The sequence below is a fragment of the Scyliorhinus torazame genome, chromosome 14, assembly GCF_047496885.1.
Source record: "Scyliorhinus torazame isolate Kashiwa2021f chromosome 14, sScyTor2.1, whole genome shotgun sequence".
Lineage (NCBI taxonomy): Eukaryota > Metazoa > Chordata > Chondrichthyes > Carcharhiniformes > Scyliorhinidae > Scyliorhinus > Scyliorhinus torazame.
In genome coordinates this window covers 200,773,475-200,795,152 of record NC_092720.1, presented here as the reverse complement: position 1 = coordinate 200,795,152, position 21,678 = coordinate 200,773,475, and the positions used below count along the sequence as shown (strand labels likewise).

Genomic DNA, 21,678 nt, shown 5'->3' with positions numbered 1-21,678 from the left:
ACAGCTTCCAGCACAAACACTTTGATTCAGTCAGAGGCAACAACAAATTACATTTATACAGCACCTTCAATGCAGTGAAACATCCAAAGGGACTCGACAGCAGCGTAAATCAGACAATATTGAGACTGAATCTGTTGTTCGAGACGCTTCTCCCCACAGGCAGAGAATGTGCAGCATCTGAGAAATGAGCAGCTCCAACACAGCGTTGTTCCTCTTCACTCCAGTTACACAAACTCGGCACCAACTTTCCATCTTCCTGTCCAGAAGCTGATCGGAGAGGTTCAGGCAGGATTGAGGGGGGAAAGATGGGCCCGGATTTGGGAGAGAGAAAGAGACTCTCCAGGAATTTGGGGAACAAGGGGGAGGTTGGAGATGGGGGTGGACATTTTCGAAAAGATGTTTTTTGTAAGAATGAGGGTCAGGTGGAGACAGGGTGGAGAGAGGATAAGGAGGGGCTCAGGGGTGAGGGAGGGGCTCCAGACACAATAAAGGGGTCAGTTTGATTTAATTCCATAGTTCCTGACACCGAGATGTGTCACTGATCACGCGAAGTGAAATCCAGGAAGTGCAGCCCTGAACAGGAATTGAAAGTGAAAGAACTGGAACAGGGAAGGAGAGAGAGACTCTGAGCACTGGGATGGCGTCTCCAGATCTCACACAGGAACTAACCTGTCCCATCTGTCTGGAGATATTCACCCAGCCGGTGTCTCTGGAATGTGGACATCATTTCTGCAGCTCCTGCATCTCTCAGAGTTGGCAGAAGGTCCCGGGCGATGTTTCCTGCCCCCAGTGTCGACAGGTCTTCACCCAGAGGAACGTCAGGCCCGCTCTCACCCTGATTAACATCGTGGAGAAGTTCAGAGAGCAGAAGGTGAAGGTGACACAGCCACAGGAGGAGTTTTACTGTCAGAAACACGAAGAGAAGCTGAAACTCTTCTGTGAAGATGAACACAAAACGATCTGTCTGGTGTGTGGGATGTCCAGCGCACATAAGACGCACAGTGTGCTCCCAATAAAGGAGGCAGCCCAGATATACAAGGTACTGGATCACTGCTACTGACACAGGTAGATGGGGAAGAGGGACAGGGTGTAAGTAATAGAGAGAGAGAGTGTTTGTAGAATGTGGGGAGGGGAAGAGAGGGCAGGAGAGACAGGGGTAGGGAAGGGGAGAGGAATGTCGAAAGAGAGAGGGAGCGAGGAAAGGATTGATTGAGGAGGGGTATTAACCTGGAGGAGGATAATTGTAACAAACAGAATTAACCCACAGCTTCTACTTTGTTTATTGAGTGTAATCAATCCTGAGAATATCTCCTTCTCTACCTCACTAGTCTCACTCTATTTAAAACAGCAAACTCCTCCAGAATGTGACAATGATTGTTTCCTTTGACAAACCCCTTTGTGTCCTTTCTGTCTCAGAACAAGTTAGAAACATCATTGGAAACTCTGCAGAAGCAAATGGACCTCAGTCTCCACAGTACAAGGGAACGCGAGGATGGGATTTTACACATGAAGGTAGGAGAGTGTCCTTTAGGCTTTGTGTAAACTTCCCTGTGTTTGTTATTGAGAGTGAGTGAGCTTCTCACACAGTCAGAGAGAGAGTTTTTCTGAATAAAATGCTGCTGCTCCAAAGTAAACTGCGGGCTGGTCCCTGAACGGTAAGAAAGGGAGTGTCTGCAAACTGCAGATTATTATGACAATGTGAAAATGTCTTATTTTCTCTCTCAAATCAGTCACAACAATTCATTAAATAAATCTTGGCTGTAACTCACTCCCGTGTATCCATTATTCTATATATAAACCATCTGAACCCCTCGATTAGCTTCCAGTCTGTAACTCACTCCCAAGTATCCATTATTCTATATGTGAACCATCTGACCCCCTCGATTAGATTCCAGTCTGTAACTCACTCCCGGGTATCCATTATTCTATATATAAACCATCTGAACCCCTCGATTAGATTCCAGTCTGTAACTCACCCCCAGGTATCCATTATTCTATATATAAAGCATCTATACCCCTCAATTAGATTCCAGTCTGTAACTCACTCCTGGATATCCATTATTCTATATATAAACCATCTGAACCTTTCGATTAGATTCCAGTCTGTAACTCACTCTCAGGTATCCATTATTCTATATATAAACCATCTGAACCCCTTGATTAGATTCCAGTCTGTAACTCACTCCCAGGTATCGATTGTTTTATATATGAACTATCTGAAGCTCTCGATTAGATTCCAGTCTGTAAATCACTCCCAGGTATCCATTATTCTATATATAAACCATCTGAACCTCTCGATTAGATTCCAGTCTGTAACTCACTCCCAGGTATCCATTATTCTATATATGAACCATCTGTACCCCTCGATTAAATTCCAGTCTGTAATTCACACCTTGATGGTTCTTATTTAGGATTAACCATTGGAACCACTTTATAATGTTTGTTTGTAACTCACTCCCACATACTCAATATTCCATCAAATTATTGAGCCAGCAGTGAGCTGTTATTATTTGTTAGTCCTACTGGATGCAAACATTTTTCCTATATCCCAGTGGACAGAGACCAGGGACACTGGTATTATAAACGTTGTTTATTCCGTTCTGTATTCAATCTGTTCCAGGCTGAAGTTGACAGACTGAGAAATGAAATCAACAGTGAATTTGAAAAGATGCACAAGTTCCTGGTTGAGAAGGAGGAGCTGCTGAAAGCAGAGTTGGAGAGAAAAAGCAATAAAATAATAGAGGAAATAGAGAAGAATTTAACCAAAACCATGGATGAATTGTCTTCTCTTGAAGGAGCAATAAGAGATCTAAAATCGAGGCTGGAGATACAAGAGGCCCCAGAGTTCCTCAAGGTACAAAATCTCTTTGTCTTGTCCAGTGAAACATTCCAGAGACTGAGGGCGGGCACTCTGACCTTTAACCTCTGGGATTGGGCAAGGCCTCAGTCTGATTGGTTGGGTGATTGTTTCTTTCTGCTGTCAGTAAGGGTCCAATGGGAAATGAGGTGAGAGAATCTCAGTGTGATTCCGATACTCAGTGTAACCACGGCACTGATTGATGATTGGACTCAGAGAGAGCTGGGCTGGGAACTGGAGACGTTTACACTGCTGCACATGGAGTTCTACTGAGGACGGGGTTAAGATGCGTTGTTAAAGTGGAGTCGGTGGATCTTTATTGAGTTGTGGGTTTTGCTGTTCCTGATCCTGCGAACGCTGGATTCAAATGAAGCCTCAGCCAGCAATAGTGTTGGGATTAATATCGGGGATGGACAAGAGACACAAATTAGAGGATGTCTCGGAGGGTTGTGGAGCTGGAGGAGATTACAGAGATAGGGAGGAGTGAGGCCATGGAGGAATTTGAAAACAAGGATGAGAATTTTCAACATCAATACGTTGTTGAACCGTGAGCCAATGTAGTTCACCAACCACAGGGGTGATGGGGGCTACGGTTAGAGAGATAAGAGTGGGAACTGGTGCGGGCAGAACACCCAGCTGGACAACAGTGGAGAGGCGGTGGAGGAGGATGGTGTGATCGACCGTGTCAAAGGTTGCAGACTGATGGAGAATAATGAGGAGGCGAGAAGGGTGAAGATGTAGATTTAAAGGAGAGACAATCCCGCTAACATGGGGACCAGCAGGGGAGTTTGGGAGATCAGTAGTTTTGGGGAAGAGGATGGAGGGGACAGGAGGTGGGTCTGATGACCAAGATGAGCTCAGAGAGGGAATGAAAGGAAAAAGTAAAAGTTATTTTCTATCTGATTCCTTGTCTCGATTCTGTCCCTCTTCATAATTTCTACTCGGGATTTACATCAACAAGAACTCTTTAACCTGACTCGATCATATCTATTCTGTTTCTTTCCCCTCAGGATATTCAGGACCTGTTGATGAGGTGAGCAGGTTTAAAGAAACAGTTTTGTGATGCGATCACTCCTGTCTCTCTAACACACACTGATTTCCAGACCTGTTTTTACAGGAGTCAGATGGAGTTTTACAAGCCTGGAACTGACTCCACTCAGTTACCTGCGGATATCGCTGGTGAACCAGTCAAATACATCAAAGTGTGGAGGGAAATGAGAGCAGCGATTTCTCCAGGTATCATTCTCTGTATATTACCGTCTCCCTGCTGTTATCCACGTGATTAATGAGGTTTGACACGCTGATGAAATGATCATAAGATCAGAAGGAATAAGGACAGGAGTGGTCCAGCCCAATGATCCTGCTCTGATTTTTGATAAGATCATGTCTGATCGAATTGTGGCCTTTAGTCCACTTTCCTGCCTGTCCCAGATGACCCTTAACCCCCTTGTTGATCAACAATCTATCGAACTCGGTCATGAATCAATGACCCAGCCTCTGCTGGTCTCTGTGGTAGAGAATTCCAAAGACTAATAACCCTCTCCGAGAAGGAATTCCTCCTCATCCCTGTCTTAAGTAGAGGCCCCTTCATTTGATGCTGTGTCACCAACACCTCGCTTACCCCAGAGATCAAACATCCTCCCAGCATCTACCCTGACGAAGGAATCCCCTCAGAATGTTATGTTTCAATAAGATAACCTCTTATTCTTCTAAACTCCAGTGAGTACAGACCAACCTGCTCACCTTTCCTCATAAAATGATCCCTTCACCAGGAATCAGCCCAGTGAACCTTCTCTGAACTGTGTCCAATGAGAGTCTCTCCCTCCTGATGTAAAGAGATCAGAACTGAACACAGTACTCAAGCTGCAGTCTCACCAATCCCCTGTACAGTTGTAGCACGTCTTCCCTACTCTACACTCCATCCCTTTTCCAATAAAGGCCAACATTCCATTTGTTTTCCTCATTCCTTGCTGTACCTGGACACTAACCTTTAGTGATTCATGGTCAAGGTCCCCCAGATCCCTCTGTACTGCAGCATTCTGCCGTCTCTATTGAAATAATTTGCTGCTTTTTCTATTCTTCCTGCCAAGGTGGACAACCTCACATTTTCCCACTTTATACTCCGTCTGCTGAATCTTTGTCCACTCACTCACCGGTCTATATCCCTCCGCAGAACCTTTGTATCCTCCTCACAACTTCAAGACCTAACTTTGTGGCATCAGAAAATTTAGCTCCAGTACATTCGGTTTCTTCATCCAATCAGGAATATTGATCATAAATAGTTGTATCCCATCATTGATCAGTAATCTCGGTAATTTGCAAAGATTACAACCAATGCATCCACTTTCTCTCCAGCCCCTCCTTTAAAATCCTGGGATGCAGGACATCAGGTCCAGGGGACAAGTTGCCTTAAATCCCATTAGTTTTCCAGATACTTTTTCTCTGGTGATCATGATTGTTTTATGGTTATCCCTCCCTTTTCCCTCCTGCTTTTCCCCAACACTGGGTGACCCCAAGTGTTATTCTCTGTATATTGTTGGGTATTTTTCTTTCCCCAGGTTAACAGAAAACATTTATTTAACGATATTCTGTCATTTCTAAGGGATATTGCCAGACCTGCGCACAGAGCGCCGATTGGTCCCCACATGCCCCGTTGTCAAGACGGATACACTTCCCCTCACTCCATGTACCAGTTACCATGACCACATTCTGTCCCCTTCTGTGACCAAGGACAGGAACTCCCAACTTAGGCAGACTTCACCTTCTGTCTCTTCCTCAGGATTTTGTCTTGTAGCAAATGGAATTTGGATCAGAGAAGTGTGAGGTTAATGTATTGGGAGGGGGAAGATCTGGCAAGGGAATAGACAGTAAGTGGTAAGGTAGTAAGAGGTGTGGAGGAACCGGGGGAGCTTTGAGTTTATGTCCACAGGTTCAGGACAGGTGGATAAAGTTGTGAAGATAACACAACGGATATTTTCCTGGACTGAGCACGGAATAGAAACTAGGGGAAGAGATATAATGTATGAACTTTATTAAACACTAGTTAGTCTACAACTAGAGTACTTTGTATCTTTCTGGTCAGTGTGCTGGAGAAGTTACCGAGGAGATTTATGAGGGTGTTGGATGGGTCCACGTACCGTTTCTCCCCACCCTCCATGCCATCTCCCGCTCGTCCATCCCCTCAAACAATCTCTCGTTCCCCCCTCCCCCCCCCCCCCCCCCCCCCCCCCCCCCCAGGGTTGCTGCTGCTGCTGACCGACCTTCTTCTAACCCTCCGCGAGATATTCTAGGAACGGTTGCCACCGCCTGTAAAACCCCTGCGCAGACCCTCTCAAAGCAAACTTAATTCTCTCCAATTTTATGAACCCCGCCATGTCGTTAATCCAGGCCTCCAGGCTAGGGGGCTTCGCCTCCTTCCACAATAGCAAGACCCTTCGCCGGGCTACTAGGGACGCAAAGGCCAGAATTCCGGCCTCTTTCGCCTCCTGCACTCCCGGCTCATCCACTACTCCAAATATTGCTCGTCCCCAGCTTGGCTTGACCCGGACTTTCACCACCTGGCATATTACTCCCGCCACTCCTCTCCAGTACCCCTCCAATGCCGGGCATGACCAAAACATATGGACATGGTTCGCCGGGCTCCCTGAACATCTTTCACATCTATCCTCTCGTAATATTTATAAAGTAATCAGATCAACACTCCAGGTGCCCTAACCGACAGGGTTACGGAGCAGGAACTGGAAACCGGGATTGGGCTGGAGAATTCATTTGCAGCCGAATCAGGTTGGTCTGGAATGGTCTCTTTCTGTGAATCCCAGAATGTTTACAAAACAGGAGGAAACCAATCGGCCCATTGTGTTCCTGCTAGCTCGTTGCAAGATCAACTCCCCAGGGCCGTTCCTTCACCTTTTCTCTGTAACTCTGCAGATTATATGGATACATAGATACATAGAAGATAGGAGCAGGAGGAGGCCTTTGACCCTTCGAGCCTCCTCCGCCATTCATCACGATCATGGCTGATCATCCAACTCAATAGCCTAAACCTGCTTTCTCCCCATCGCCTTTGATCCCATTCTCCCCAAGTGCTATATCCAGCCGCCTCTTGAATATATTCAATGTTTTAGCTTCAATTACTCCCTGTGGTAATGAATTCCACAGGCTCACCACTCTCTGGGTGAAGAATTGTCTCCTTAACTCTGTCCGAAATGGTTTATCCTGAATCCTCAGACTGTGACCCTGGTTCTGGACACACCCATCATTGGTAACATCTTCCCTGCATCGACCCTGTCTCGTCCCGTTAAAATTTTATATGTCTCTATGAGGTACCCCCCTCATACGTCTGAACTCCAGCGAGGACAATTCCAACCTCGTCAATCTCTCCTCATATGACAGTCCCGCCATCCCTGGAATCAGTCTGGTAAACCTTCACTGCACTCCCTCGAGAGCAAGAACATCCTTCCTCAGAGAAGGAGACCAAGACTGCACACAACACCCAGGTGTGGCCTCACCAAGGCCCTGTACAATTGCAGCAACACATCCCTGCTTCGATATTCAAAACCTCTCGCAATGAAGGCCAACGTACGTTAAGCCTTCTTTATCGCCTGCTGCACCTCCAGCATGCTTACCTTCAACGACAGATTCAGGACAGGTAGATAAGGTGGTGAAGGCACTGGACATTTTCCTGTACTGACCAAGGAATAGAAAATAAGAGCAGAGAGGTAATGTAGGAACTTTGTTAAAGACTAGTTAGTCCATTGCTAGAGTACTTTGTATCTTTCTGGTTGGTGTGCTGGAGAGGATAGCGAGGAGATTAATGAGGGTGTTGGATGGATCAGAACCTTGAGTTCTGAGTTATGATTGGATGGATTGGGGTTGTTTTCATTGGGTCAGAGAAGGCTGAGAGGAGATTTTATTGAGGTGTATAAAATTAGGAGTGTCCGGATAGAGCGGAAAGGAAGCCCCGAGTTCCATTGCCTCGGGGTCCTTGATCAGGAAGAGTAGATACAGAGAAAGAGAGAGGAGGGTGAAAGAGATTATTTTTACTCAGAGTGTGGTTTGGATCTGGGACTCTCTGCCTGAAAGGTTGACAGAGGCAGAAACCCTGATAACATTTGTAAAGTAATCAGATCTACACTGAAAGTGCCGTAACCGACAGGGTTACGGAGCAGGAACATTGTAGTCTATGAACAGCAGTCTCATGTAGGTGTCCTTTTTGTCGAGATGTTCGAGAGTTGATTGTCGGGCCAGGGAGATAGCATCTGCTGTGGCTCGCTTGCCGAGGTAGGTGAACTGCAATGGATCGAGGCCATCTGGGAGGCTGGCAGTGATCCGTCTCATGACAAGCCTTCATGATAACAGACGTCAGGGCCACCGGTCGGTAGTCGTTGAGGCAGGCTACCTTGTTCTTCTTTGGTACTGGTATTATGGTGGTCTTCTTGAAGGAGTTGGGGACCCCAGAGCGGAGAAGTGAGGTGTTGAAGATATCTGCGAATGCACTCGCCAGCTGGTCTGCGCAGGCTCTGAGTGCCGCCCAGGGACTCCGTCGGGCCCGTCGCTTTCAGCAGGTTCACTTTCAAAAAGGCAGCTCTTACCTCCCAGGCTGTAATAGTGGGTAGGGGTGTCTCCAGGGCTGTTTGGGCGGGTGGCACTGATGTATTGGCTGACTGTTCAAAGCGGGCATAGAACTTGTTCAGTTCATTGGGGAGGGATGCTCCAGCCCCAGAGATTCAGCCTGGCCTTGCTTTGTAGCCTGTGGTCTCGTGTCAGCCCTGCCATAGACGCCGTGGGTTTGTGTCGTTGGCCTGGGACTCTAGTTTGATGCGATATTGTCTTTTTGCATCCCTGGCGGCTTTCCGTACGTCGTACCGGGATTTCTTATATAGGTCAGGGCCGTCAGACTCAAACGCCGGAGTGAGACAGTTAATGCTTCAATCCCATTCACACATTGAAAAACGTGTCAACACTGTCCACAAAATGTCACAACAGGCTGGACTCAAGGACGGTGACCGAGTTCTTACAACTTGTCTTAACCGAGGTCTTGTATTGGAGAGAGATCTTTATTCTCAGTGAATTGATGCTGATCTGTGCTGAGTGAATGGAGCTGAGGGAAGGGGGAGAAATTTCTTCACACACTCTGTCCCTGAGCTTCCACAGTTCCTGGGCTGAGGAAAGTGGTGATGTCCCATCACCGTCTGTACACGTCTCGTCATTCACTCCTGTTTTTCTCACAGTAACAGCTTCCCAATCATGTTCTCTTCCAGTTCCAGCAAGTCTCACCCTAGACCCGGAGACGGCTAACAACCAGCTCATCATTTCCCAGGATCTGACTAGTGTGAGGCACGGAAATGAGCAGCAAGCTCGACCTGATCATCCGAACAGATTTACTGACAACTTGTATGTGTTGAGCTCACAGAGTTTCACATCAGGGAGACACTACTGGGAGGTGGGTCTTGGAAACAAGCCTTACTGGATTGTGGGTGTCTGCAGAGAGTCTGTCAACAGGAAAGCAAACATCACACGTTCACCTGAGAATGGATTCTGGGTCATCGCCCGGTATCCTAACTGCAAATCATTGAAAATCCCAGATGTCATCTCCCAGCGGAAAGTGAAACCCCGGAAATTAGGAATTTACCTGGATTATGAGGGAGGACAGGTGTCATTTTACGATGCTGAGGACATGTCTCACCTGTACACCTTCACTGACACATTCACCGGGAAACTCTACCCCATTGTTAATCCTTGTAATCACCCTGACCCACTCACACTGCTCACTGGGTAACACAGTGGGACACGTTTTGGGACATCGGAGTTTTAGTGAGAAGCCTGATTCACTGTCTGAGCAACTCATGTTGTCCTGATTCTCTGCTGTGTGCTGTCAGGGGGTGAGTGTGTTTCCTGTATTGTTTATTCTGTAAATTTAACTCAGATTCTCCACCCATCCCACTGTCCCTCTCTCAATCTAATGGGACCCAGAAACACTGGGCTGGTATAGAATGAAGCATAAGAATGTTTCCTCACTTGAATAAATGTTTTATTTGAAGACGGGACTGACACCTGGTGTGATGATTACTGATTCAGTGAATGAGCAGAAAGAATGTTTTAAATTAATTTACCAGAATGTGGGTGTTGCTGCTGGGCCGGCATTTATTCCCCATCCCCAATTCCCCTTAAGATGGTTCACCAGTCTGGGAGAGCTGTGGGAAAGGGTAGCGCTCCCGAGGGGAGTGATTTTAGGTATCTACAAGTGAGTGACTTTGCACGGATGGTGTGTAAAGCGTTCCCCAGGCTGCCGAAGTATGTCCCATTGGAACGGCTGCTGCTTCCGGACATGGAGGAGGAGGGTAGGATTGGGGACATATACGGGTGGCTGGGGAAGCAGGGGGAATGCACATGGTGAGGACTCAAGGGAAATGGGAGGAGGAGTTGGGGGGCGAGATGAGGTGGAGAGTGAGGCGCTGGGCGGGGTGAATTTGACCTCTTGTGCGAGACTGAGTTTGATACAGTTAACGATGGGATCCAGTGAGTTACAGACTGGAATCTAATCGAGGGGTTCAGATGGTTTATATATACAATAATGGATACCTGGGAGGGAGTTACAGACTGGAATCTAATCGAGGGATTCAGATGGTTTATATATAGAATAATGGATACCTGGGAGTGAGTTACAGACTGGAATCTAATCGAGGGGTTCAGATGGTTTATATATAGAATAATGGATACCTGGGAGTGAGTTACAGACTGGAATCTAATCGAGGGGTTCAGATGGTTTATATATAGAATAATGGATACCTGGGAGTGAGTTACAGACTGGAATCTAATCGAGGGGTTCAGATGGTTTATATATAGAATAATGGATACCTGGGAGTGAGTTACAGACTGGAATCTAATCGAGGGGTTCAGATGGTTTATATATAGAATAATGGATACCCGGGAGTGAGTTACAGAGTGGAATCTAATCGAGGGGTTCAGATGGTTTATATATAGAATAATGGATACCCGGGAGTGAGTCACAGACTGGAATCTAATCGAGGGATTCAGATGGTTTATATATAGAATAATGGATACCCGGGAGTGAGTCACAGACTGGAATCTAATCGAGGGGTTCAGATGGTTTATATATAGAATAGTGGGCAGCACTGTAGCACAGTGGTTAGCACTGTTGCTACACAGCTCCAGGGTCCCAGGTGCGATTCCCTGCTTGGGGCACCGTCTGTGTGGAGTCCACACGTTCTCCCTGTGTCGGCGTGGGTTTCCTCCGGGTGCTCCGGTTTCCTCCTACAAGTCCCGAAAGATGTGCTGTTAGGTAATTTGGACATTCTGAATTCTCCCTCTGTGTACCTGAACAGGCGCCGGAATGTGGCGATAAGGGGCTTTTCACAGTAACTTCATTGCAGTGTTAATGTAAGCCGGCTTGTGACAATAATAAAGATTATTATTCTTATATTTATTATGGCCTCACTCAATGATCTCCAACTGAAAGGCAGCTGACTGTGCAAGTGGTCATTCACAGTACTGCCAGCAGATGGCGGCGCTGCTCCATGTCAAGCCCTTCCAGCCAACAGGGGGAAAGTGTGGGTCAGGATGAGAGAGATCAAGGGGGGATTTCAGGAAGCGCTTCTTCACACAAAGGTTATAAAACCAAGGTGAGTAAATGTGGTTCAGATACAGATCAGCTATGAGCTGACTGAATGGTGGAACAGGCTGGAGGGGCTCAATACCCAACATGTTCTGTAAAATTATCCACTTTGACATGAGGATCTCAGGATATCTTTAAAAGATGAGAGACTGATAAATATTGGGAGACAGAAGGATTTTTGTATCCATGAAGTAGGAAAAGTTTGTTTAATGTATTTTATTCCAAATAAATTAAATAATACAAAAACATCAGCAACCTGGGGAACATCCTCCCCAGCACACAATGTTACAATCTGTACAAATGTTTCCATTTTACACATTTCCGCCCGCGTGACGGACAATTCCTCAAACGTGGCCACCGACGATCCCCACCGTTTGGGGATCAGAATCCCCTCAGATATGGGAGTCACTGGGAAATCCAATCGGGAATTCAGGAGAAACATCTTTACCCAGAGAGTGATTACAATGAGGAGGTCACTTTGTTCACTGAGAACAGGGCAGGGGACGCGGTTCAAATAGAGGGAGTGTGTCCTTGCCCAGCAGCTCAGGGCTGGACTCACTCTGACTGGGTTTGGGGATGGAGACGAGGCCCTTGTTTCAGGTGAAGCAATATTTTAAATCCAGGCTCGATGTACTCACAGTGACTCCCAGTGGGATTCAATGGAAAGGGATATTGTCCAGAGTATTCAACAAGAGGCTGATTCACTGTCTCCCATTGAGTGCTGCCACCCCAGTCGAATACCGTTTTCATGAGCATCACTGTCTCAGTAAAATGTCTTGTGAGATGATCACTAACTGCGGGTGAAGCAATAGCAGAATCAGCTTCACGATTTGTTCAAACTAACAGAAGATTAACAAGCGGATGGAGCAGGAGGTGAACAGGAATTTAAAGATGTTATTGTGCAGTCGATGTCCCAGTTCCTGATGTGTAAATGTGATCTAGTGACTGACGGAGCCTGTCCCTTCATCACCCTCCAGTAAATGGAAGCTCTGCCCAGGTAGGGTGAATGTGTGTGTGAGTGTGTCTCTGAGTGTGTTTGTATATGTGTGTGCCTGTCTGTCTGTCTGTGTGTGTGTCAGGTACTGGGTCTGTGTGTGTGTTTGCATCTGTCTTTGTGTCTGTGTGCGTGCGTCTGTGTGTGTGAGGGTGTGTGTCAGGGTCTCTGACTGGGACTGCAGACCCCCCTCAGGACAGTTTCCAGCACAAACACTTTGATTCAGTCAGAGGCAACAACAAATTACATTTATATAGCGCCTTCAATGCAGTGAAACATCCAAAGGGACTCGACAGCAGCGTAAATCGGACAATATTGAGACTGAATCTGTTGTTCGAGACGCTTCTTCCCACAGGCAGAGAATGTGCAGCATCTGAGAAATGAGCAGCTCCAACACAGCGTTGTTCCTCTTCACTCCAGTTACACAAACTCGGCACCAACTTTCCATCTTCCTGTCCAGAAGCTGATCGGAGAGGTTCAGGCAGGATTGAGGGGGGAAAGATGGGCCCGGATTTGGGAGGGAGAAAGAGACTCTCCAGGAATTTGGGGAACAAGGGGGAGGTTGGAGATGGGGGTTTACATTTTCGAAAAGATGTTTTTTGTAAGAATGAGGGTCAGATGGGGACAGGTTGGAGAGAGGATAAGGAGGGGCTCAGGGGTGAGGGAGGGGCTCCAGACACAATAAAGGGGTAAGTTTGATTTAATTCTAAAGTTCTTGACACTGAGGGTGTCACTGATCACGCGAAGTGAAATCCAGGAAGTGCAGCCCTGAACAGGAATTGAAAGTGAAAGAGCTGGAACAGGGAAGGAGAGACTCTGAGCACTGGGATGGCATCTCCAGATCTCACACAGGAACTAACCTGTCCCATCTGTCTGGAGATATTCACCCAGCCGGTGTTTCTGGAATGTGGACATCATTTCTGCAGCTCCTGCATATCTCAGAGTTGGCAGAAGGTCCCGGGCGATGTTTCCTGCCCCCAGTGTCGACAGGTCTTCACCCAGAGGAACGTCAGGCCCGCTCTCACCCTGATTAACATCGTGGAGAGGTTCAGAGAGCTGAAGGTGAAGGTGACACAACCACAGGAGGAGTTTTACTGTCAGGAACACGAGGAGAAGCTGAAACTCTTCTGTGAAGATGAACACAAAGCGATCTGTCTGGTGTGTGGGATGTCCAAAGCTCATAAGACGCACAGTGTGATCCCAATAAAGGAGGCAGCCCAGATATACAAGGTACTGCATCACTGCTACTGACACAGGTAGATGGGGAAGAGGGACAGGGTGTAAGTAATAGAGAGAGAGAGTGTTTGTAGAATGTGGGGAGGGGAAGAGAGGGCAGGAGAGAAAGGGGTAGGGAAGGGGAGAGGAATGTAAAGAGGAGAGGGTTGGAACGAGGAAAGGATTGATTGAGGAGGGGAATTAACCTGGAGGAGGATAATTGCAATAAACAGAATTAACCCACAGCTTCTACTTTGTTTATTGAGTGTCAATCCTGAGAATATCTCCTTCTCTACCTCACTAGTCTCACTCTATTTAAAACAGCAAACTCCTCCAGAATGTGACAATGATTGTTTCCTTTGACAAACCCCTTTGTGTCCTTTCTGTCTCAGAACAAGTTAGAAACATCATTGGAAACTCTGCAGAAGCAAATGGACCTCAGTCTCCACAGTAAAAGAGAACGAGAGGATGGGATTTTACACATGAAGGTAGGAGACTGGCCTTTAGGCTTTGTGTAAACTTCCCTGCGTTTGTTATTGAGAGTGAGTGAACTTCTCACACAGTCAGAGAGAGAGTTTTACTGAATAAAATGCTGCTGCTCCAACGTACACTGCGAGCTGCTCCCCGAACTGCAATATAAGGGAGCGTCTGTAAACTGCAGATCATTATGACAATGTGAAAATGTCTTATTTTCTCTCTCAAATCAATCACATCAATTGATTAAATAAATCTTGTCTGTAACTCACTCCCAGGTATCCATTATTCTATATATAAACCATCTGAACTCCTCGATTAGATTCCAGTCTGTAACTCACTCCCAGGTATCCATTATTCCATAAATAAACCATCTGAACCCCTCAATTAGATTGCAATCTGTAACTCACTCCCAGGTATCCATTATTCCATATATAAACCATCTGAAACCCTCGATTAAATTCCAGTCTGTAACTCACTCCCAGGTATCCATTATTCTATATATAAACCATCTGAACCCCTCGATTAAATTCCAGTCTGTAACTCACTCCCAGGTATCCATTATTCTATATATAAACCATCTGAACCCCTCGATTAGATTCCAGTCTGTAATTATTTAGGATTAACCGTTGGAATCACTTTATAATGTTTGTTTGTGACTCACTCCCGCAGACCCAATATTCCATCAAATTATTGAGCCGGTAGTGAGCTGTTATTATTTGTTAGTTGTACTGGATGAAAATTGTTTTCCTATATCCCAGTGGACAGAGACCAGGGACACTGGGATTATAAACGTTGTTTATTCCGTTCTGTATTCAATCTGTTCCAGGCTGAAGTTGACAGACTGAGAAATGAAATCAACAGTGAATTTGAAAAGATGCACAAGTTCCTGTTTGAGAAGGAGGAGCTGCTGAAAGCAGAGTTGGAGAGAAAAAGCAATAAAGTGTTCGAGGAAATGGAGAGCAATTTAACCAAAACCATGGATGAATTGTCTTCTCTTGAAGGAGCAATAAGAGATCTAAAATCAAGGCTGGCGGTACAAGAGGCCCCAGAGTTCCTCAAGGTACAAAATCTCTTTGTCTTGTCCAGTGAAACATTCCAGAGACTGAGGGCGGGCACTCTGAACTTTAACCTCTCGGATTGGGCAAGGCCTCAGTCTGATTGGTTGGGTGATTGTTTCTTTCTGCTGTCAGTAAGGGTCCAATGGGAAATGAGGTGAGAGAATCTCAGTGTGATTCCGATACTCAGTGTAACCACGGCACTGATTGATGATTGGACTCAGAGAGAGCTGGGCTGGGTACTGGAGACGTTTACACTGCTGCACATGGAGTTCTACTGAGGACGGGGTTAAGATGCGTTGTTAAAGTGGAGTCGGTGGATCTTTATTGAGTTGTGGGTTTGCTGTTCCTGATCCTGCGAACGCTGGATTCAAATGAAGCCTCAGCCAGCAATCGTGTTGGGATTAATATCGGGGATGGACAAGAGACACAAATTAGAGGATGTCTCGGAGGGTTGTGGAGCTGGAGGAGATTACAGAGATAGGGAGGAGTGAGGCCATGGAGGAATTTGAAAACAAGGATGAGAATTTTCAACATCAATACGTTGTTGAACCGGGAGCCAATGTAGTTCACCAACCACAGGGGTGATGGGGGCTACGGTTAGAGAGATAAGAGTGGGAACTGGTGCGGGCAGAACACCCAGCTGGACAACAGTGGAGAGGCGGTGGAGGAGGATGGTGTGATCGACCGTGTCAAAGGTTGCAGACTGATCGAGAATAATGAGGAGGCGAGAGGGGTGAAAATGTAGATTTCTACTCGGGATTTACATCAACTAGAACTCTTTAATCTGACTCGATCATATCTATTCTGTTTCTTTCCCCTCAGGATATTCAGGACCTGTTGATGAGGTAAGCAGGTTTAAAGAAACAGTTTTGTGATGTGATCACTGCTGTCTCTCTAACACACACTGATTTCCAGACCTGTTTTTGCAGGAGTCAGATGGTGTTTCACAAGCCTGGAACTGTCTCCACTCAGTTACCTGCGGATATCGCTGGTGAACCAGTCAAATACATCAAAGTGTGGAGGGAAATGAGGGCAGTGATTTCTCCAGGTATCATTCTCTGTATATTACCGTCTCCCTGCTGTTATCCACGTGATTAATGAGGTTTGACACACTGATGAAATGATCATAAGATCAGAAGGAATAAGAACAGGAGTGGTCCAGCCCAGTGAACCTGCTCTGATTTTTGATAAGATCATGTCTGATCGAATTGTGGCCTTTACTCCACTTTCCTGCCTGTCCCAGATGACCCTTAACCCCCTTGTTGATCAACAATCTATCGAACTCGGTCATGAATCAATGGCCCAGCCTCTGCTGGTCTCTGTGGTAGAGAATTCCAAAGACTAATAACCCTCTCCGAGATGGAATTCCTCATCTAACACAGGAATAGTCCTGGAGGATTGCAAATGTGATGCCGTTGTTTCAGAAAGGGGCAAAGGTTAACCCAGGAAAGTACAGACCTGTCAGTTTGACATCAGCAGTGGGAAAACTGATAGAGGCGATAATATGAGATGAGAAAAATATGCACTTCGAGAAAAATTAATTAATATTAGCCAGTCCTCATGGCTTTGTCAAGGGCAGGCCATGTCTACCAAATGTAATTGAGTTATTTGACAAGGTGACACAGGTAGTGGATGAGGGTAGTGCTGTGGATGTTGTATATTTGTACTTTGAGAAAGCATTTGATACAGTGCCACATGGCAGGTTGGTTAGCAGATTAAAAATGTTTGGGATTGAAGGGTCCTGGGCTGCATGGATTGGAAATTGGTTAAAAGATAGGAGACAGAGGGTAGGTATAGATGGCCATTTCTCAGACTGGAGACGAGTTGCAAGTGGTGTTCCCCAGGGCTCAGTGTTGGGACACTTGCTTTTTACGATTGATATAAATGATTTAGAGTTGCGTGTTGAGGGTAAAATCTCTAAATTTGTAGATGACACTAAGCTCGGGAGAATACCGAATTGTGACGATGACGCTGGGCGACTTCAGAGGGACATTGACAAGTTGGCCAATGGGTAGATACCTGGCAGATGAATTTCAATGCAGTGAAATGTGAGGTAATGCATTTTAGTAGAAGAATCATGGGGAGACAATATAGGCTCAATGGTACAACTTTGAGGGGAGTACAGGAGCAGAGGGACCTCAGGATTCAAGTGCATAATTCTCTCTAAAGGGGGCCTGGCAAGTTGAAAGAGTTGTTAAGAAGGCTAAATGGATCCTTGGGTTTATAAATAGAGGCACAGAGTATAAAAGCAAAGATGTGATGCTACACCACTACAAATCATTGGTCGAGTATTGTGTTCAGTTCTGGGCACATTATTTAAGGAAAGATGTTAAAGCCCTTGAGAGAGTGCAAAGGAGATTTACTAGGATGATACCAGCAGTGAGGAATTTTAGATACAAGGAAATATTGGGGAAAATTGGGCTTGTTCTCCAGAGCAGAGAAGATTAAGAAGTGACCTTATTGAGGTGTTCAAAATTATCAACAGTTTTGACAAGGAGACTCTGTTTCCACTGGTTGGTAAGTCAGTGACTAGGAGTCACAATTTCAAGATGGCCAGCAAGAGAGCTAGGAGTGAGGTGAGGAGAAACTTCTTTACTCATGGGGCAGCACGGTAGCCTTGTGGATAGCACAATTGCTTCACAGCTCCAGGGTCCCAGGTTCGATTCTGGCTTGGGTCACTGTCTGTGCGGAGTCTGCACATCCTCCCCGTGTGTGCGTGGGTTTCCTCCGGGTGCTCCGGTTTCCTCCCACAGTCCAAAGATGTGCGGGTTAGGTGGATTGGCCATGATAAATTGCCCTTAGTGTCCAAAATTGCCCGTGGGGCTACTGGGTTATGGGGATAGGGTGGCGGTGTTGACCTTGGGTAGGGTGCTCTTTCCAAGAACCGGTGCAGACTCGATGGGCTGAATGGCCTCCTTCTGCTCTGTAAATTCCATGATAATGATGTACTCAGAGAGTTGTTGGGAATTGGAATGTGGTACATGGGAGAGTGGTGGAGGCGGATTCCACAGGAGGTTTCAAAAGAGAGCTGGATATATATTTGAATGTGCCGAATTTAGGGGACCACGGAGACAGGGCTGGAGAATGGGACGAGCTGGGCCGCTCTTTTGGGAGCTGGTACGGACATGATGGGCCAAATGGCATCCTTCTGTGCTGTAAATAGCAACATCTCTGTCTTAAATAGAGGCCCCTTCATTTGATGCTGTGTCGCCTACACCTCGCTTACCCCAGAGATCAAACATCCTCCCAGCATCTACCCTGACGAAGGAATCCCTCAGAATGTTATGTTTCAATAAGATAACCTTTTATTCTTCTAAACTCCAGTGAGTACAGACCAACCTGTTCAACCTTTCCACATAAGGAAATCCCTTCATCCCAGGAATCAGCCCAGTGAATCTTCTCTGAACTGTGTCCAATGAGAGTCTCTCCCTCCTGATGTAAGGAGATCAGATCTGAACACAGTACTCAAGCTGCAGTCTCACCAATCCCCTGTACAGTTGCAGCACGTCTTCCCTACTCTACACTTCATCCCTTTTCCAATAAAGGCCAACATTCCATTTGCCTTCCTCATTCCTTGCTGTACCTGGACACTAACTTTTAGTGATTGATGTACAAGGTCCCCCGATCCCTCTGTACTGCAGCATTCTGCCGTCTCTTTCTGTTGAAGGGACAGTTTAGCACAGGGCTAAATCGCTGGCTTTGAAAGCAGACCAAGGCAGGCCAGCAGCACGGTTCGGTTCCCGTAACAGCCTCCCCGAACAGGCGCAGGAATGTGGCGACTAGGGGCTTTTCACAGAAACTTCATTTGAAGCCTACTTGTGACAATAAGCGATTTTCATTTCATTTTCATTTCATCTTCATTTCAAATCATTTGCTGATTTTCTATTCTTTCTGCCAAGGTGGACCACCTCACATTTTCCCACATTATACTCCATCTGCTAAATCTTTGTCCACTCACTTAACCGGTCTATATCCCTCCGCAGATGCTTTGTATCCTCCTCACAACTTCCCAACCAAACTTTCTGTCATCAGTAAATTTGGCTCCAGATTTGGTCTCTTCATCCAATCACTAATATAGATCAGAAACAATTGTGTCCCCATCACTGATCCGTGTGTCACTCCACTAGTCACAGTTTGCCAACCTGAAAATGAACCATTTATATTGGCTATGCCAGGTAGTTTGCCAATCCTCTATCCAACACCATGAACTCTTATATTGTGCAGTAATATTTTACATGAGGACATGTCGTTTGGAAATCCAAATACACAACATCTACTGGTTCACCTTTATCTACCCTGCTGGTCCCATACTCAGAAAGCTCTGATAAATGTCTCAAAAACAATCTTCATTTAACAAAACCGTGTGGACTCCGCCTGATTGTATGAAGATTTTCTAAATGTCTTGTGACTCCCTCCTTCACAATGGCATCAAGAGTTTCCAAATAGCAGATTTTGCCCAAATCTTCCTGCTTTGTCTCCCTCCTTTTTTGAAACATTTCCAAACCGCTGGGACTTGTCCAGAATGGGGGGAATTTGGAAAGATTACAACCAATGCATCCACTTTCTCCAAAACCACTGCTTTAAAATCCTGGGTTGCAGGACATCAGGTCCAGGGGACAAGTTGCCTTTCATCCCAATAGTTTTCCAGATACTTTCTCTTTGGTGACCATGATTGATTTTAAGTTCCTCCCTCCCTTTTTCCCTCCTGCCTCTGTCCTGGGTCAGAAGCAGATGAGGGTCAACTTGTCTTAACCAAGGTCTTGTCCTGGAGAGAGATGTTTATTATCAGAGAATTGATGCTGATCTGTGCTGAGTGAATGGAGCTGAAGGAATGGGGAGAAATGTCTTCACACACTCTGGGCCCCCTCCCCCGCAGGCCGTCGCCCTTCAACGCTGCGTTCCGGCCGGCTGAGAGCCGATGTGGGCGGCGCCGGTGGGACTCGGCGTTTCCACGACGGCCGCTCGGCCCCTCCCGGCCCGAGAATCGGCGGGCCTGCCGCATAGGGCGGCTCGCGACCGATGCCGAGCCAACCACGCCAGCGCCGCTCAGCAGAGAATCGCGTGCCGGCGTCAGGGGGGCGTGGCGCGATTCGCACCGCTCCCGGGGATTCTCCGGCCAGGCCCCGGGCTGAGAGAATCCCGTCCTCTGTCCCTGAGCTTCCACAGTTCCTGGGCTGAGGAAAGTGGTGATGTCCCATCACCGTCTGTACACGTCTCGTCATTCACTCCTGTTTTTCTCACAGTAACAGCTTCCCAATCATGTTCTCTTCCAGTTCCAGCATCTCTCACCCTGGACCCGGAGACGGCAAACAACCGACTCATCATTTCCCAGGATCTGACTAGTGTGAGGTTCGGAAATGAGGAGCAAGATCTCCCTGATCATCTGGGAAGATTTAATAAACACTTGTATGTTTTGAGCTCCCAGAGTTTCACATCAGGGAGACACTACTGGGAGGTGGGTCTTGGAAACAAGCCTTACTGGGTTGTGGGTGTCTGCAGAGAGTCTGTCAACAGGAAAGGAGAGATCACAGAGTCACCTGAGAATGGATTCTGGGTCATCGCCCGGCTTCCTGACTGCAAATCATCGAAAATCCCGGATGTCATCACCCAGCGGAAAGTGAAACCCCGGAAGTTGGGAATTTACCTGGATTATGAGGGAGGACAGGTGTCATTTTACGATGCTGAGGACATGTCTCACCTGTACACCTTCACTGACACATTCACCGAGAAACTCTACCCCATCTTTAACCCTTGTAATCACCCTGACCCACTCACACTGCTCACTGGGTAACACAGTGGGACACGTTTTGGGAGGTCGGAGTTTTAGTGAGAAGCCTGATTCACTGTCTGAACAGCTCATGTTGTCCTGATTCTCTGCTGTGTGCTGTCAGGGGGTGAGTGTGTTTCTGTATTGTTTATTCTGTAAATTTAACTCAGATTCTCCACCCATCCCACTGTCCCTCTCTGAATATAATGGGACCCATAAACACTGGACTGGTATAGAATGAAGCAAAATCTCCTGAATTGTGGTAACTGTGCCCAGCTCTCGAACAATTCATTGTGAATCTTTATTTTGTTTCCTCCCTTGAATAAATATTTTATTTGAAGACGGGACAGACACCTGGTGTGATGATTATTGATCCAGTGAATGAGCAGAAAGAATGTTTTCTCTCCTGTCTGGGATGTGGATGTCGCTGGCTGAGCCCTCGTTACCCATCCCTAATTGCCCTTGAGAAGATGGTGTAGGTACACCCACAGTGCTGTTAGGGAGGGAGTTCCGGGATTCTGACCCAGTGACAGTGAAGGAACGGCCGATATGTTTCCCAGTCGGGATGGTGAGTGACTGGAAGGGAACCTCCAGGTGGTGGTATCAGGAATGAGAATATCAGAATAGGTTCCGGAGTAGGACATGTGATCATTCAGTAAGATCCTGTCTGATCAT

The 21,678-nt window shown here is 46.6% G+C and overlaps 2 protein-coding genes across 2 annotated transcripts; both read left to right on the top strand.

Moving 5' to 3' along the window:
• Positions 1–614: 614 nt before the first annotated feature.
• LOC140389135 (zinc-binding protein A33-like) lies at positions 615–9,896 on the top strand. The gene is made up of 5 exons (XM_072473291.1): positions 615–1,039; positions 1,417–1,512; positions 2,621–2,654; positions 3,899–4,093; positions 9,118–9,896. Exons 1-5 carry the CDS (start codon positions 638–640, stop codon positions 9,633–9,635), a joined length of 1,245 nt encoding a protein of 414 aa, XP_072329392.1. The 5' UTR covers positions 615–637; the 3' UTR covers positions 9,636–9,896.
• A 3,418-nt stretch (positions 9,897–13,314) lies between these two features.
• Positions 13,315–21,343, top strand: LOC140390346 (zinc-binding protein A33-like). The gene is made up of 6 exons (XM_072475418.1): positions 13,315–13,716; positions 14,094–14,189; positions 15,005–15,238; positions 16,059–16,081; positions 16,166–16,284; positions 20,510–21,343. Exons 1-6 carry the CDS (start codon positions 13,315–13,317, stop codon positions 21,025–21,027), a joined length of 1,392 nt encoding a protein of 463 aa, XP_072331519.1. The 3' UTR covers positions 21,028–21,343.
• The last annotated feature ends 335 nt before the right edge of the window (positions 21,344–21,678 follow it).

Coding starts and splice junctions, on each gene's coding strand:
- LOC140390346 (XM_072475418.1), top strand. CDS start 13,315: ATGGCATCTCCAGATCTCACACAGGAACTAACCTGTCCCATCTGTCTG. Junction 13,717..14,093: donor AGGCAGCCCAGATATACAAG/GTACTGCATCAC, acceptor TTTCTGTCTCAG/AACAAGTTAGAAACATCATT. Junction 16,285..20,509: donor GAGGGCAGTGATTTCTCCAG/GTATCATTCTCT, acceptor GTTCTCTTCCAG/TTCCAGCATCTCTCACCCTG.
- LOC140389135 (XM_072473291.1), top strand. CDS start 638: ATGGCGTCTCCAGATCTCACACAGGAACTAACCTGTCCCATCTGTCTG. Junction 1,513..2,620: donor ATGGGATTTTACACATGAAG/GTAGGAGAGTGT, acceptor AATCTGTTCCAG/GCTGAAGTTGACAGACTGAG. Junction 2,655..3,898: donor ACTGAGAAATGAAATCAACA/GTGAATTTGAAA, acceptor TGAGGTGAGCAG/GTTTAAAGAAACAGTTTTGT.